At 44.6% G+C, this 18018-nt stretch overlaps 1 protein-coding gene across 3 annotated transcripts in view; it reads right to left on the bottom strand.

Moving 5' to 3' along the window:
- The window catches only part of LOC126184792 (uncharacterized), a 137328-nt gene that overhangs the window by 21441 nt on the left and 97869 nt on the right, over positions 1-18018 (bottom strand). For 2 of the 3 annotated variants that reach the window (XR_007536878.1, XR_007536879.1), the window contains 2 exons: positions 16216-16333; positions 5038-5162 (listed from right to left, as the gene is read on the bottom strand). Coding sequence is in view for 1 of the 3 variants with exons in the window: in XM_049927371.1 (XP_049783328.1) it covers positions 16216-16333 (118 nt within the window). In the remaining 2 variants the exon portion in view is untranslated. The remainder of the gene's footprint in view (positions 1-5037; positions 5163-16215; positions 16334-18018) is intronic. The other variant, XM_049927371.1, reaches the window with a different exon arrangement.

Here is an 18018-nt window from a genome sequence, read left to right as displayed (position 1 = left end):
TAATGGCCAGTGGTGTAGAATTACGTGATCTTACTCCAGACCGCAGCCTGCAGTCCTGATTTCATAGTAAACCAGATAACGCATGCAGATGATGGCCACGTTTGTGTTTTAAACATACTGAAATATGGTTGAAGTCAGAAATGACTTCTTGGCCGAGATGGCCAATGCCGAAGGGACGGTGTGTCCAATCATAGAAATACCAGTAAGTGTTTACAGAATGAGAGTTTCACTCTGCAGCGGAGTGTGCGTTGTTATGAAAATTCCTGGCAGATTAAAACTACGAGGCGGACCGATACTCGAAGTCGGGACCTTGCTTTTCGCGGGCAAGTGCTCAGCCGACTGAGCTACCCAAGCACGACTCACCACCCCTCCTCACAGCTTCAGTTCTGCCAGTACCTCGTCTCTTAACTTCCAAACTCACAGAAGCTCTCTTGCGAACCTTGCAGAACTAGCACTCCTGGATGAAAGGATATTGCGGAGACATGGTTTAGCCACAGCGTGGGGAAGATTTCCAGAATGAGATTTTCATTCTACAGAGGAGTGTGCCTTTCTCAGGTAAGGTCCCGAGCTCGAGTCTCGGTCCGGCACACAGTTTTAATCTGCCACGAAGTTTCACTAAGTGTTTACTTTAGTATGTCTTGCATGTAGTGTTTTCCTTGTCTTTCTAGGTTAAGATACGCGATTAGTTGCTTTGCTGGGGGAATATTTTGCCCTCTGCGCTTGTGGTTTGGGAGAATTTGTGTGTGTCCGTGTACACACGTGTTGTTGTGTTAATTGTTTCCCCCGTTTGATGCAGATCCTTTCAGTGTCTGATAGCTAATGCATGTTGCGGACTGTTATACACTGAAGAACCAAAGAAACTGGTACACCTACCTAATATCGTTTAGAGCCCCCGCGAGCATGCAGAAGTGCCGCCAACACGACGCGGCATGGACTCGATTAATGTCTAAAGTAGTGCCGAAGGGTATTGACACCATGTATCCTGAACGGCTGTCCATAAATCTGTAAGAGTTGCGAGGCATCCCAGATATGCTCAATAATGTTCGCGTCTGGGGAGTTTGGTGGCCAACGGAAGTGTTTGAACTCAGAAGAGTGTTTCTGGAGCCACTCTGTAGCAATTCTGGACGTGTGGGGTGTCGCATTGTCCTGCTGGAATTGCCCAAGTCCATTGGAATGCACAATGGACATGAATGGATGCAGGTGATCAGACAGGATGCTTACGTACATGTCACCTGTCAGAGTCGTATCTAGACGTATCAAGGGTCTCGTATCACCCCAACTGCACACGCCCCATCTTGAACAGTCCCCTGAAGACATGCAGGGTCCCTGGATTCATGAAGTTATCTCCATACCCATACACGTCCATCCACTCGATTCAGTTTGAAATGAGACTCGTCCGACTAGGCAATATGTTTCCATTCATCAACAGTCCGATGTCGGTGTTGACGGGCACAGGAGGAGGCGAAAGCTTTGTGTCGTGCAGTCATCAAGGGTAGCCGAGTGGACCTTCGGCTCCGAAAGCCCATATCAATGATGTTTCGTTGAATGTTTGACACGCTGACACTTGTTGATGGTCCAGCATTGAAATCTGCAGCAATTTGGGGAAGGGTTGCACTTCTGTCGCGTCGAACGATTCTCTTCAGTCACTGTTGGTCCTGTCCTTGCAGGATGTTTTTCCGGCCGTAGCGATGTCGGAGATTTGATGTTTTACCGGATTCTTGATATTCGCGGCACACTCGTGAAATAGTCGTACGGGAAAATCCCCACTTCATCGCTGCCTCGGAGGTGCTGTGTCCCATCGCTTGTGCGCCGGCTATAACACCACGTTCAAACTCACTTAAATCTTGATAACTTGCCATTGTAGCAGCAGTAATCGATCTAACGGCTACTCCAGACACTTGTTGTCTTATATAGGCGTTGCCAACCGTAGCGCCGTAATCTGCCTGTTACACATATCTGTATTTTAATACGCAAGCCCATACCAGTTTCTTTGGCGCTCTTGTGTAGATGATGTAATGCAGCGGCGAGCTTAGAGAACCGTCATTTGTTTCAGAAGCTTCAACAGCGAGGGGTAATAAAATGTCATGCGTCGTCCCGTCACTTTCTTAAATTCTCTGTATTATCTTGTACGGTGCCTCATTCTTTGTTGTTTGATTGATTGTTCCGAGTATTAAAAGCAGTGCTTTGTTATTATGAGTATTCGGGAGTATTCTCTTTGGGAAGATCGTTGATCTCGGCAACTAATTAATAGAGTTCGGAAGGGTATGGCCTTTATGCATTTATTGACGGGAGAGGGTTCTTTGACGTGAAGTTGCGAAAGTGTACTTGGGATTTCCACCGGCTGCGAGTGTACGCCCTGGGGAAACAGCCAGCCGTCTGTGTTTCTTAGTGATGTTCCTTGTCAGCCGCAAGTTGAGGTAATGAGAGGGCCGAGCGAGGTAGACTAGATGTTTGTGTTGAGATCATGTATGTATAGGCTCTCACCGTCACCTTAGCGAACTGTTTCGTAAATGTAGAAAATAGACTTAGTCACCCTTGCGGAACCAATCATATAGAAATTCAAGTACATATTTGCCTGTTACGAAGACTGATATAAAATGAGAATACCAACTGTAATTTTAGATGTAAATTTTTTTGGGTATAACTGTGAGTTATTCGTCTTTCTTTCATTACCCAAAATAATTTGACATCCTCCTTTTACGATTTCTGTTTTCGGATTGGAAACAGTGCTTGTTTTCTTTTTCTTCTTTTTATGCAGATCGTTTCAAATAGTAAAAGTAACGCCACGGTACCGCTTTCACTTAAGAGTAAATGTAAGGATCGTCTGATGGATTTGTAAAGAAGGAGAAAAGCAAGATTTCTTAGGCTCACAGGGGTCTTCGAATGTTTCAGGAACGGTAGTGCTGTCGGTCCTGAAGACAACAGGTGTCCCAAAAGAATGCCGGACATTTGCCACGCTGAACATTTGCCACGCCGGACCTTTGCCACACTTGCCCCTTCGGCAGGTAGCTTGAGTAGCGATCCCTCAGGTAAGGGACGCCCTTCCTCATACTTCTGTCCGCTTTCAAACCGCCGTCTCCACATCTTACTCGATACAACCAGTACGTAAGGGACCTTCTTCTTCGACATCTTGGCGAAATACAGAGTTTCTTTTCCGAAATAGAAATATTTATAACTTTTGGGAAACGAAAGCAATACCGACGATTATGTCAGTATGTAATTAGTTATGCCAAGTAAAAATATAGATCCCTCTGTCTGTACGGTAGTTTCCTTTCACGCTTACTGATTGCGATAGAAACAGTCCATCGCCATGGGAGCAACAAGAAAGGAACGATGTTAGAGAATGCGAATGTACGCTAATCATTTCTTTTTGATCACTGCATTTGTGCTTAGTTTAATTACTGCATTTGTGCCCACTTTAATTACTACAACTGCACGCCCAAAAGACAATAAGGAAAGAAGAAATGGGTATGTGAATGTTTGAAAAGAAGAACGACATACTCCATATTAATTTCTTCTCTAAAATCCGATATCCCTTGCGGCGAAACATTAGTTAATAAGGTGTAGCGGGACAATGTTCAAAACATGACTGAAAATACAGTCACTAAATAGAGATAAGAACATCTATGGTTGACATGTCATCTAAAGTCGATGTACAATTTTAAAATGTTAGAAATAAGGAAATGAAGTAATATAGAATGCTGTGCTTGTAACGTATGTTATTGTTCTACATTGTTTAGCTCTGGTATTTATAGGGTCACAGAGAAGGCATCCTAGGTTTTGGAGGAAAAAGCCGTAATTGTAATGATCTGCACAACAGAAACAAGAAGCACAACTTAAGGAAAAATAATATAATGTGTGTTCCAGCTCACAAGCGACATTGAAGTGGATAGTTCCTGTGACTTAGTATGGGCAGAGTTTATATTCGACAACCGGAATAAATTAATACCTGGCTCCATTTACCGACTCCTGGTCTCAGATGAAACAGTTGCTGAACAGTTCAAAGAAAACTTGAGTCTCATCACAAATAGGTACCCTACTCATACAATTATAGTTGGCAGTGACTTCAATCTACCTTCCGTATGTTGACAAAAATACTTTTTCAGACACTATTGTAGATAGAAAACAACTTCCATAATTGTTCTAAATGCTTTTTTTAAAGTTATTTTGAACAAATAGTTCACGAGGTGATTCAAATTGTAAATGGTTACGAAAACACACTTGACCTCTCAGCCACAAATAATCCTGAGAATAACGACAGATACAAGGATTAGTGAACACACAGTCGTAGCGAGGCTCAATTCCGTAACAAAGAAATTCACCAAAACTAAACGCGAAATATATTTGTTTATAAAAGTAGCTAAAAATTCGGTTGGCGTCGTTCTAAGAGACAGTCTCCAATCCTTCCAGACTATGTAAGTGAAGACCATATGTGGCTTAAGTTCAAAGAAATAGTATCGCAGCACTCGAGAGATTCATACAAAATAAATTAATAAGAATCTCTTTGGATTTTCCGCCACATTCCGTTGTGGAAACTATTAAATACATCTCGCACTGATATCCGCACCAAATTTCGAGCCTCAGTAAAACTTCGCCAATCTTGGAGGTTTTGCATTCGTCTAAATTATACGTGACTTTTTCGGTGCTCCTGCAGCAGCTTTCTGCCGTGTTTTGTGTACCATGGGGAATGAGTTCCGTAACTTATTAATTTATTTTGTATGAATCTCTCGAATGCTGTGATACTATTTCTTTGAACTTAAGCCACATATGGTCTTCACTTACATAGTTTGGAAGGATTGGAGACTGTCTCTTAGAACGACGCCAACCGAATTTTTAGCTACTTTTATAAACAGATATATTTCGCGTTTACGGGTGAGGAGGAGGAGGAGGATGGGGAGACAAGGGGCCCAACCCTTCGGAGCAGGTAAAATAGTGGCAGATGTCCGGCATGGCAAATGTCCGGCGTGGCAAATGTCCGCACACTGTCCCAAAAGGGTAGTGTCGAGGATAGAGAGAGGGGACGAGTGCACCGCTTACCTTACACTAATTCCCGAAAAGGCGGCAGGTCGCGTGCCTCTTGTCTCGGCGTACCTCGGCCTGCGCGCCGTTTGGGTTGCCCCTCTGGCATTCCCAGCTAGGGCGAATGATGTACCCACACCGAGCTACCAATTTGTATAGAATTAGCCCACACAAATACTTATGCATAAATACTTGTTTCTATTGTTTTATTAACGACTGGACATGCACAACGCTACACACTGAGACATTATAATAACAAGTAAGGCGCTAGCCAACATTTACAAGAGCTGATCACGCTCCAGTGATTTAACGCTTAAATTTTATTTATTTATTTATTTATTTTAGTTTATGCATGTGTCTGGCCAAATGCAGCAGCCAATAAACTTGTGCTGGTTAATGGGAGAAATATTATTTCATTTTTTATAAATGTTCACATGTTCAAATAATTTAAATCACGGGGGATGTACTCAGATAATGTTATTAATTCTTTTTACCCGTTCTTACAAGCCTCAAATCTAAAATCCATGCTAAAGATGCAGTTGTACTAATTTTTCGTTGATTCAGGGATGAAGTTTCCCTTAGTGCAAATTTTTGTTTTTCCTCTTATCATTGGATAGAAGATTGCCGGGAGTTTTGAGCCTTTTCGATTTCTGGTGATTAATTTGGATTACAATTCGTTTCTCTTGGTCTTTTGTGAAGCCACTAATCAGAGACGATCGGAGATCGCCATCTAGAGAGTTTTATTCTTTCAAGAATACGAGGTAATGGGGTGATGTGACAGCACTGTCACGAATATCGGTTTGCGATCATAAGTAAAATTGGCAGCTTGATGTTCTCAACAATGCTGGAGGGAAATACACCGTTTACGGCTTCTGGTGTAAGATTTGCAAATTTCTCTTTGCTGAGGCAGGCCTGACAGGGTACAGTGACGGACTCTGGTCGGTAGCATCGCTATGAATCAGGAATGGCTCAAGCTTTCCCCTGCTCAGCTGCTGGTTCACAGAAATGTTGTGGCCACACACTGCCACAAGGGTCAGGGAAGATTAGCAGACCGCACGTCCCTTGAGCATTTCCGGTGCGACGAATCTGCGTTTCCTGTCAAAAGTTGCAAATATGCGACACCAAAATTGTGCCGTGTTCACTGTGGGAAAATTCCAGAATCTAACTACCCAGACGATGTCAGCCGATTAGAAGGATCATCGGCATTGACGCTATTTGGGACCAAAATTGTGTCACCAATGACGTCATCTAAGACGTCATTAATCAGTCATGGGATTTCCCCACCCCTCTCCCCTCCCTCCTCATAAAGGCCGATTGCCCTACGTATAAAATCCCCATAACTGAGTAACAATACTTTAGCAAGGCGCTTACGTGAGATGTGGATCGTTCTGTTGTCTGTCTCATTTCTACACTCCTGGAAATGGAAAAAAGAACACATTGACACCGGTGTGTCAGACCCACCATACTTGCTCCGGACACTGCGAGAGGGCTGTACAAGCAATGATCACACGCACGGCACAGCGGACACACCAGGAACCGCGGTGTTGGCCGTCGAATGGCGCTAGCTGCGCAGCATTTGTGCACCGCCGCCGTCAGTGTCAGCCAGTTTGCCGTGGCATACGGAGCTCCATCGCAGTCTTTAACACTGGTAGCATGCCGCGACAGCGTGGACGTGAACCGTATGTGCAGTTGACGGACTTTGAGCGAGGGCGTATAGTGGGCATGCGGGAGGCCGGGTGGACGTACCGCCGAATTGCTCAACACGTGGGGCGTGAGGTCTCCACAGTACATCGATGTTGTCGCCAGTGGTCGGCGGAAGGTGCACGTGCCCGTCGACCTGGGACCGGACCGCAGCGACGCACGGATGCACGCCAAGACCGTAGGATCCTACGCAGTGCCGTAGGGGACCGCACCGCCACTTCCCAGCAAATTAGGGACACTGTTGCTCCTGGGGTATCGGCGAGGACCATTCGCAACCGTCTCCATGAAGCTGGGCTACGGTCCCGCACACCGTTAGGCCGTCTTCCGCTCACGCCCCAACATCGTGCAGCCCGCCTCCAGTGGTGTCGCGACAGGCATGAATGGAGGGACGAATGGAGACGTGTCGTCTTCAGCGATGAGAGTCGCTTCTGCCTTGGTGCCAATGATGGTCGTATGCGTGTTTGGCGCCGTGCAGGTGAGCGCCACAATCAGGACTGCATACGACCGAGGCACACAGGGCCAACACCCGGCATCATGGTGTGGGGAGCGATCTCCTACACTGGCCGTACACCACTGGTGATCGTCGAGGGGACACTGAATAGTGCACGGTACATCCAAACCGTCATCGAACCCATCGTTCTACCATTCCTAGACCGGCAAGGGAACTTGCTGTTCCAACAGGACAATGCACGTCCGCATGTATCCCGTGCCACCCAACGTGCTCTAGAAGGTGTAAGTCAACTACCCTGGCCAGCAAGATCTCCGGATCTGTCCCCCATTGAGCATGTTTGGGACTGGATGAAGCGTCGTCTCACGCGGTCTGCACGTCCAGCACGAACGCTGGTCCAACTGAGGCGCCAGGTGGAAATGGCATGGCAAGCCGTTCCACAGGACTACATCCAGCATCTCTACGATCGTTTCCATGGGAGAATAGCAGCCTGCATTGCTGCGAAAGGTGGATATACACTGTACTAGTGCCGACATTGTGCATGCTCTGTTGCCTGTGTCTATGTGCCTGTGGTTCTGTCAGTGTGATCATGTGATGTATCTGACCCCAGGAATGTGTCAATAAAGTTTCCCCTTCCTGGGACAATGAATTCACGGTGTTCTTATTTCAATTTCCAGGAGTGTAGATTCTGTAAAGTTTAACATTAAGGTTTCGCGAAATAAATGTCCACACACCTTTGAATTGGGTCATCATAAACACAGTCTTGTGGAATTTCTTCTCCAGCACATGCAACGGGATTCCAAACAAAGCACCGAACACACCTGCACCACAGTTCTTTGTATTCTCTCCACAGATTCATCTTAACGTAATAATTCAATCGATTTTTACTGTTTTCAACGTAAAATTCCGTATTGTCGATACAAAATTTTAAAAGCATAAGACTATAACCTCTTTAGATGGGAATTTCACTGATTTCGATACGTTATTCGTTGATTTCACCATAAAACTGACGCGAAAATTTAGTTACTTGCTGTATGTGTACCACCTGTTGCCATTTGTAAATCCTATGGAGATGTCTGATGTTAAGTATGCACTGTAAAGGACTCATAGATGCTAAATTCTGTTACAATATTGCTGTCATGTGTATTTCCTGGGTGATTAATTACATTTAATTCTTCGATGCATACGTACACCCGTTGGTGGGAGATAGGTTAGACGCAGAAAATCTCAGATTTATGTGGAAAATTGATTATCTTGTAATATATTCGCTGATTTCAATGTGTGAAATACAGTTCTGAGATGTTACAACATGAACAAAATACGAGATGTTTACAAAGGAGTTATTACTGAATTAGTGAGTTCGTAGCAATGGATATTCCCTGTTTTCAACGCAGAGTTCAGCCCGCAAACCTTAATGAAATTACAATTAAATCAATACCATTAGCTGCTGCGGGGCGTTGATATACATCAACATAGACAGTTGAAAATGTGTCCCCCGACCAGGACTCTAACCCGGGATCTCCTGCTTACATGGGAGACGCTCTATCCATCTGAGCCACCGAAGGCACAGAGGATAGTGCGATTGCAAGGATTTATCGCCGGCACGCTCCCCGTGAGAGCCACATTCTCAACTTATAATCCACACACTACATTCGTAGTGCTCCAGCCATTATACCCATTACTCGCGGCAGACAATCCACCGAGTCCCGTAAGAGTTGAGGCAAATCGTGTGCATCCGCACTGAAGAAGGTCATCAGCCGGTTAGCCATAAGCGATATGACATGGGGTATTATTAGAACCAGAAAAAGACAAAAGTTAAAAAAAATGTCCGACAGATGGTGCTTCATCTGATCAGAATAGCAATAATTAGCATAACAAAGTAAGACAAAGCAAAGATGATGTTCTTTGCAGGAAATGCTCAATATGTCCACCATCATTCCTCAACAATAGCTGTAGTCGAGGAATAATGTTCTGAACAGCACTGTAAAGCATGTCCGGAGTTATGGTGAAGGCCGGCCGAAGTGGCCGTGCGGTTAAAGGCGCTGCAGTCTGGAACCGCAAGGCCGCTACGGTCGCAGGTTCGAATCCTGCATCGGGCATGGATGTTTGTGATGTCCTTAGGTTAGTTAGGTTTAACTAGTTCTAAGTTCTAGGGACTAATGACCTCAGCAGTTGAGTCCCGTAGTGCTCAGAGCCAGTTATGGTGAGGCATTGGCGTCGGATGTTGTCTTCCAGCATCCCTAGAGATGTCGGTCGATCACGATACACTTGCGACTACAGGTAACCCCGAAGCCAATAATCGCACGGACTGAGGCCTGGGGACCTGAGAGGCCAAGCATGACGAAAGTGACGACTGAGCACACGATCATCACCAAACGACCCGCTCAAGAGATCTTTCACGCGTCTAGCAATATGGGGTGGTTTTTTTAGTTCTAATAAAACCCCATGTCATTCCAAGCATGTGTGTCAATTTTTACCTCTCTATCTTCATTATTCCGTGGTTTATTAAGTTTTCAAATTTATACTGACTTTTTGATCACCCGGTATATCAACGCCCGTCAGCAGCTAATGGTATTGATTTAATTGTAAAAGAATGGTTCAAATGGCTCTGAGCACTATGGGACTTAACTTCTGAGGTCATCAGTCCCCTAGAACTTAGAACTACTTAAACCTAACTAACCTAAGGACGTCACACACATCCATGCCCGAGGCAGGATTCGAACCTGCGACCGTAGCGGTCGGGCGGTTCCAGACTGTAGCGCCTAGAACCGCTCGGCCACCATGGCCGACATTTAATTGTAATTTAATTCTGGCATCTGTTCTTTCGGACATGTCCGAAAGGATAGATGCCATCTTCATATCACTTCATATCAAACTCAAACTTTAAGGCGGGATGGCAGATGGTCTAGACCCGTCCCGTGTAGGAGAAAACGGGCACTCCGTGGTTTGTTGCTTTCGTGGAACCGTGTGACGTCATGCGAGGCCCGAGCAAGCAGTCTGCAGGACCACGTAGACGAGACATGCTTCTGTTGCATTCCTCACAGTATGACGTGCCTCCTGCTGCTCTATACTTGTAGGTGAAAGCTGGTGAGTCAGTAGCGGTGCATCGTACGCCCTGCAGCATTTGGTGCCAGGGTTTGTCAACGGTTTGAAGACATCCTTGGAGTGTTACACAGCGGTGCGTGGTCTCTGGTGGAGGTAGTAGAGGTGCCCAGCGCTGCCTGGCACATCAGCTGACTGATGGCGGTACAGCGCCGCAAAATTTTCCTGATGCGCGCGGAAGATATCCTACTCTGCGTGGTGTTTTCTTTCCTTTTTTTATGCAGAAGTATGTGGATACCTCTCCCATGCGTACTAAACGCGATATTGACAACCTCACAGCCCGTATCAGTGGGGTAATAAGTTTTAAACTTAGAACGAGTGTTCTATAGTTTAACAGTCAGCAGACTTCTTATAATTTTAAACTGGGGTAAGTGGATTTTCCTAACATTTTGAACTTATGGTAGCTGCTGTGGAGGAGTGAATTGTTTAAACTGTAATGTCAGAGTCGGTGTGAAGGTTGTTTAAGCATAGCACCAGTGGACATGGGGAAAGTGGCCCAGCTCAGTGTAACGCGATGCCGGCCGCGCAGGGTAACCGCGCTGTCTAGGCAACTTGCCCAACACCGAGTCAAAGGAAGGCCTCGGCGTTTGCTGGTGACGTCACGTCAGCTAGACACGGCGAACGCCAGGTCTGTTGCAGGCAGAAACGCCTGGGCGTGCTTATCACTATAAATCTCTTATTTTTCGACAAAATGCTGGTATTGTTTTGGATTCTGCAGTTTTATTTAGATGAAAGATTTTCTTACTATCGTAAACCTACAAATGAAGATCATAGTTATGTATTACTGAATCCTGTCGAAACAAACGTAGATCAATATGAGAAGATACTTTGCCCCACTGCAAGCTTCGGAAATTTTGCATTCAAGTAACTATATTTACTTGATCCATTTTGCTATCGAAACTTACCCAAACCACCTTACAATTAACTCGTTTCTTTTATTTATTTATTTATTTTCGTTTGACACCGTCACTGGAAATGTGAACTAATTTACATGTGTAAATGTCCAACTGTTGCCAGTCATTAGATTACAGTCGTTTTCAACGAAAGGAATTCTAAACAGGAAACAAAATAGCTTCATACATCGAAAATACTGCTGAGCTTAAACTTTTTTAAACATGCACGTTAGAAAAGATAAATATTCCCCTCTTGCAACTGAAAGGAGAAACTTTATAAGATAAAAAAAAATTTATTTGGTAAAACAAGTATCTCTCATTTGCCTCTTCTTCTGTCCCCCACCCACTCTCCCAACGTGTACAATCGCAAGATATTTCATTAACATTCAGTGCTCCTCGCCTCATAGTCAACCAAGATACCTAAAGAAGAGCACCGATATGTTCACAGTTTCTTGTAAAAGCAACCCAGTATAAACGTACTTCCTCAGATTTACAAATGAGGTAAGGAAGCACGAATTCTGTTGCTGCTGGGCCATGAAGTTGTTTTTGTATGTCAATCCTTAAAACAGGTGGAAATTTAAGTTCAGGAGTACACTATTTGTTAAGAAGTGTAATGAATTGCACAATTAATCGATAGCAGAAATCTCTCAGAACAATGTGTGTTGGTCAACTACCGCCAATAGTTTCACATTTTCCTGTGTCAGAGAGGGAGACACCATCATTATGAGTATGCCTGCAACAGACCTGGCGTTCGCCGTGCCTAGCTGACGTGACGTCACGAACAAGCGCCGAGGCCTTCCTTTGAGTCGGTGTTGCCTTGCCCCGGTTCGCGCGGCTCTCCCCGTCGGAGGTTCGAGTCCTCCCTCGGGCATGGGTGCGTGTTGTCCTTAGCGTAAGTTAGTTTAAGTTAGAATAATTAGTAGGTACGCGTAGGAACCCATGACCACAGCAGTTTTTTCCCATAGGAACTTACCACAAATTTCCAAGCAGTGCATACACTTACAGATGGTGGAGGCGGGAATAAAGTTGCAAGTGGAGAGAGCCAAACTTCGAGTTACGAGTCGCAGCGACCAAAGATTGCTGTGTGAATAGCAGATTGGAATAGATGTCAAGCAGATCAACAGACAGGCCTATTCTGTATGGCATTCCAAAGTTAAATTTAGGATGACATTTTCTTAAAGGTTTATGTTATAGTAGGACTGGGCCAGTGTCTCAAGTCTTGGACAGTATGCCAGAATTCCACGCAGTTGTTGTTGTGGTCTTCAGTCCTGAGACAGATTTGATGCAGCTCTCCATGCTACTCTATCCTGTGCAAACTTCATCTCCCAGTACCTACTGCAACCTACACCCCTCTGAATCTGTTTAGTGTATTCATCTCTTGGTCTCTCTCTACGTTTTTTCCCTTCATTGCTGCCTTCCAATTCTAAATTGGTGATCCCTTGATGCCTCAGAATATGCCCTACCAACCGATCCCTTCTTCTAGTCAAGTTGTGCCACAAATTTCTCATCTCTCCAATTCTATTCAATGCCTCCTCATTAGTTATGTGATCTACTCATCTAATCTTCAGCATTCTTCTGTAGCACCACATTTCGAAAACTTCTATTCTCTTCTTGCCTAAACTATTTATCGTCCATGTTTCACTTCCATACATGGCTACACTCCATACAAATAGTTTCAGAAACGACTTCTTGACACTTAAATCTATACTCGATGTTAACAAATTTCTCTTCTTCAGAAACGCTTTCCTTGCCATTGCCAGTCTACATTTTATATCCTCTCTGCTTCGGCCATCATCAGTTATTTTGCTCCCCAAATAGCAAAACTTCTTTACTACTTTAAGTGTCTCATTTCCTAATCTAATTACCTCAGCATCACCCGATTTAATTCGACTACATTCCATTATCCTTGTTTTGCTTTTGTTGATGTTCATCTTATATCCTCCTTTCAAGACACTATCCATTCCATTCAACTGCTCTTCCAAGTCCTTTGCTGTCTCTGACAGAATTACAATGTCATCGGCGAACCTCAAAGTTTTTATTTCTTCTCCACGGATTTTAATACCTACTCCGAATTTTTCTTTTGTTTCCTTCACTGCTTGCTCAATATAGAGATTGAATAACATCGGGGAGAGGCTACAACCTTGTCTCACTCCCTTCCCAGCCCCTGCTTCCCTTTCAGGTCTGAAATGCATTGTGGTGCCATAGAGCCCGTCCCAGAATTCCAGGTTAGGCAGCATGACAATGTACCATTTTGAATTTCCCACCGATTTGGATTATGTCATCATAGAGCCAGAGCCAGTATTCCAGCCTCGGACAGTATACCAGAATCTTATGCTGGTATAAATAGCCCAACGGGTCTGAGTTGGATTGTGACATCACAGAGTCAGGGTCGACATTCCAGGCCAGCCAGCATGACAATGCGTAATTTTATATTTCCAGCCAATTTATACTTAGGACAGCGACCCTGTTTCCGTACAAAACAGACTAATGCAGGTGGTCTACTTTTTGAATTTACTGCCATTTTTTAATTTCACACCAAAATTTGAATTTTTTGTTATTTTATACATAAGGCAATTGGCCTTTGTCAAAAGGGGCAGGGGGATGGGAAAAGCCTACGACTCATTGATGACGTCATCGGTGACACATTTTGGGTCCGAATGCCCCTAGAATACCTACTACCAATGAGTGGCAACACAGCATATACAGTGTACCAGCCTCTGGCCAGTTGATGGACATACTGTAAGCGGTAGTGATCGTCACTGTAGTGAAAGTATGAATCTTCTCTTCCGAGCAGTGTTTTTCTGCGAGTGGAGAGAAACGAGAAGAAGTAGAGGAGCCTGTGTGGTGACGCGTGGCAGAGGTGGCTCGTCGAGAGAGAGAGAGGTGCGTGGTCGCTGCCTGCTGCAGAATCGATCAAGTAAGTGTCGCTATTTTGGCGCTACTGCTACTTTTGCTCTGAGCATATCACAGATTGCGAGAGCAGTTCCACAACTTTTCATTGTATTTGCTTATTTGGATCTCGGATTCGATTTTAACTTGTGTTTGGAACCTGAACAAATTTTGAAAAGCCATTCGTGGTTCCATAGCAATCTTCTGTTCATTTAAAGGTTTCCGCCATTTGTCAAGAGACAGTGTGTCCCAAGTGAGCTTCACTCAAGCAATCATTTATTGTACTTTTGAGCACATCAACGTGCATGTCATTCTGAAATACACTACTGGCCATTAAAGTTGCTACACCAAGAAGAAATGCAGATGATTCATTGTACAAATACATTATACTAGAACTGATATGTGATTACATTTTCACGCAATTTGGGTGCATAGATCCTGAGAAATCGGTACCCAGAACAACCACCTCTGGCCGTAATAACGGCCTTGATACACCTGGCCATTGAGTCAAACAGAGCTTGGATGGCGTGTATAGGTACAGCAGCCCATGCAGCTTCAACACGATAGCACAGTTCATCAAGAGTAATGACTGGTGTATTGTGACGAGCCAGTTGCTCGGTCACCATTGACCAGACGTTTTCAGTTGGTGAGAGATGTGAAGAATGTGCTGGCCAGGGCAGCAGTCGAACATCTTCTGTATTCAGAAAGGCCCGTACAGGACCTGCAACACGCGGTCGTGCATTAGCCTGCTGAAATGTAGGATTTCGCAGGAATCGAATGAATGGTAGAGTCACGGATCGTAACACATCTGAAATGTAATGTCCACTGTTCAAAGTGCCGTCAATGCGAATAAGAGGTGACCTTTGTCAAAGTCGGAAACGTGATGGTACGCATTTCTGCTCCTTACACGAGGCATCACAACAACGTTTCACCAGGCAACGCCTGTAAACTGCTGCTTGTGTATCAGAAATCGGTTGGAAACTTTCTTCATGTCAGCACGTTGTAGGTGTCGCCACCGGCGCCAACCTTGTGTGAATGCTCTGAAAAGCTAATCATTTTCATATCACAGCATCTTCTTCCTGTCGGTTAAATTTCGCGTCTGTAGCACGTCATCTTCGTGGTGTAGCAATTTTAATGGCTAGTAGTGTATAATTTGTTAGATTTTTCAGATTTTACTGCTATTTCGTTGAAGTTCAAATTAGCAAGCATTTTCGTCTCAATCGCGTATAAATATTCATTTTAATTGTGAAGCAATTTGGAGAAAATAAATCCAGTGTTTAAAAGAATTGATTTGTTTCCCCTTCCCCCCTTTTTATTGCCCAACATTTCATTTCAGGTGACACTCGCTAAATTATAAAGATTACCCTTTTTTTTTGCATAGCAGAGTTGCGCTCTTACTGTGACTGCGTTCCACTGTAAATCAGGTGCCCCTGCATGGAACTATATATTTGTGGCTGGATATGTGATTAATTTGTATGACAATGAACTAATGAGAACTGCTCTTATTTTCATTCAGTGCAGTTTTGAGGTCACAGAACTTATTGAATTACTATGATTCGCAATTTCCTGGGTTAAGGGAATAGAAGGCTGACACTAGTTTCGACGTTGTTTGTGTGTTGAGCTCATAATTGTGGCAGGCAGATAGCACATTCCGCTGCTGGGCTCCTGCATGCCACGCTCACAACGATCTCTACAAGCTGCGTATTTCATTATCATCTGACATTTTCTGCAACTACTTGTCACATTTTCTGTGGCTACGCGTTATGTGTCTTTAATGCAGTGGTTTCCATTGGCATCTGCACCCCATGCCGTTGATCGTGGCTGATTCTTCCGCCTTTAGGGGCATTTCCCACCCCAAGTGCTAGAAGTTGTCCCGTAATTCCTGCCCTCTCTTTGAAAACGTTTTTTTGGTAGAATGAGTGCGACTGTTTATGCCGGGAGTCTTCGGTCACATTTTTATTCAAATATAAGCAGTGACTGGGAAAAACCTGGGACCCAGCAATCTTGGGTCAAAGACACAACCCAGAGATCATGGTGATGCATAGAGGAAATTGTGATGGGACGCATCAAAAACATTTCACATACGCTAGCACAGAAATTACATTCATTCTTCTGGAACTTATGCAGTCAAATAAGATGTCACAGAAATGGGCAAAAACTCACCAGGAACACAAACAGTTGTCAAGAAAAACGACGTAATTTGCCACCGACTGACGGTCCTCGCTGTCAGAGTTGTCTGCATCTCTGGTGGCAACGTTCATGGTTCCATCGTCTGCGTTCCCTGAGACAGAAAAAGAAAAAACTCTCAATACATATACCTTGGTTTGCTACACCGGATGTCAATCATGTAACCGAGAAAATGTGAAGAAAAGGTTTGAAATTTGTCGGAAGTCGCTAAGGGCTGTCATTATGAAACGCTGGCGGAGTAAATCGTGGCTAATTTGCTCTCCATTTTAAGCAAAAGCTGGATATTCACGCATCTCAGTGTTTATGGAGTCGTATATTCTGAACTACGTGTCGCATATTATTATAATTTTGCAGCTCCATTCTGTGACATACACTATGTGATCAAAAGTATCCGGACATCCGCAAAAATATAAGTTTTTCATATTAGTTGCATTGTGCTGCCACCTGCTGCCAGGTACTCCATAACAGCGACCTCAGTAGTCATCAACATCGTGAGAGAGCAGAATGGGACGCTCTGCGGAACTCACGGACTTCGAACGTGGTCAGGTGATTGGGTGTCACTTGTGTCATACGTCTGTACGCGAGATTTCCACACTCCTAAACATCCCATGTACACTGTTTCCGATGAGATAGCGAAGTGGAAATGAAAAGGGGCACGTACAGCACAAAAGCGTACAGGCCGACTTCGTCTGTTGACTGACAGAGACCGCCGACAGTTGAAGAGGTTCGTAACGTGTAATAGGCAGACATATATCCAAACTATCACACAGGAACTCCAAACTGCATCAGGATCCACGGCAAGTACTTTGACAGTTACGCGGGACGTGAGGAAACTTGGTTTTCATGGTCGAGCGGCTGCTCATAAGCCACACATCACGCCAGTAAATGCCAAACGACGCTTCGCTTGGTGTAAGGAGCGTAAACATTGGACGATTGAACAGTGGAAAAACGTTGTGTGGAGTGACGAATCACGGTACACAATATGGGGATCCGATGGCAGGGCGTGAGTATGGGGAATGCCCAGTGAATTTGCTCTCTGCAGCGTGTGTAGTGTCAGAAGTAAAATTCGGAGGCGGTGGTGTTATCGTGTGGTCATGTTTTACATGGAGGGGTCTTGCACTCCTTGTTGTTTTGCGTGATACTACCACAACACAGGCCTACACTGATTTTTAAGCACCTTCTTGCTTCCCACTGTTGAAGAGCAATGCGGGGATGGCGACTGCATCTTTCAACGCAATGGAGCACCTGTTCGTAATGCATGGTCTGTGGCGGAGTGGTTACACGACAGTAACATCCCTGTAATGGACTGGCCTGCATAGAGTCCTGACCTGAATCCTACAGAATACCTTTGGGATGTTTTGGAACGCCTACTTCGTGCCAGGCCTCACCGACCCACATAGACACCTCTCCTCAGTGCAGCCCTCCGTGAAGAATGGGCTGCCATTCCCCAAGAAACCTTGCAGCACCTGACTGAACGTATGCCTGCGAGAGTGGAAGTAGTCATCAAGGCTAAGGGTGGGCCAACACCATATTGAATTCCAGCATCACCGATGGATGGCTCCACGAACTTGTAAGTCATTTTCAACCAGGTGTCAAGATGCTTTTGATCACATAATGTATATGGATACTGTCTGCCAAATGTGTTGCGAATGCAGCTCGTAGTAAAGAAGTAGTAAGTTAAAAAGTCGTGGCTGATGTTGAAGATTTACTACTCCAACAACGAAAAAGTGGTGAGCGATAAACTTTTTCCTTTCATTATTTTGTGCGGGACGTCAGCGA

This window comes from Schistocerca cancellata, chromosome 4 (assembly GCF_023864275.1).
Source record: "Schistocerca cancellata isolate TAMUIC-IGC-003103 chromosome 4, iqSchCanc2.1, whole genome shotgun sequence".
Taxonomy (NCBI): domain Eukaryota; kingdom Metazoa; phylum Arthropoda; class Insecta; order Orthoptera; family Acrididae; genus Schistocerca; species Schistocerca cancellata.
This window is presented reverse-complemented; position numbering and strand designations above follow the sequence as displayed.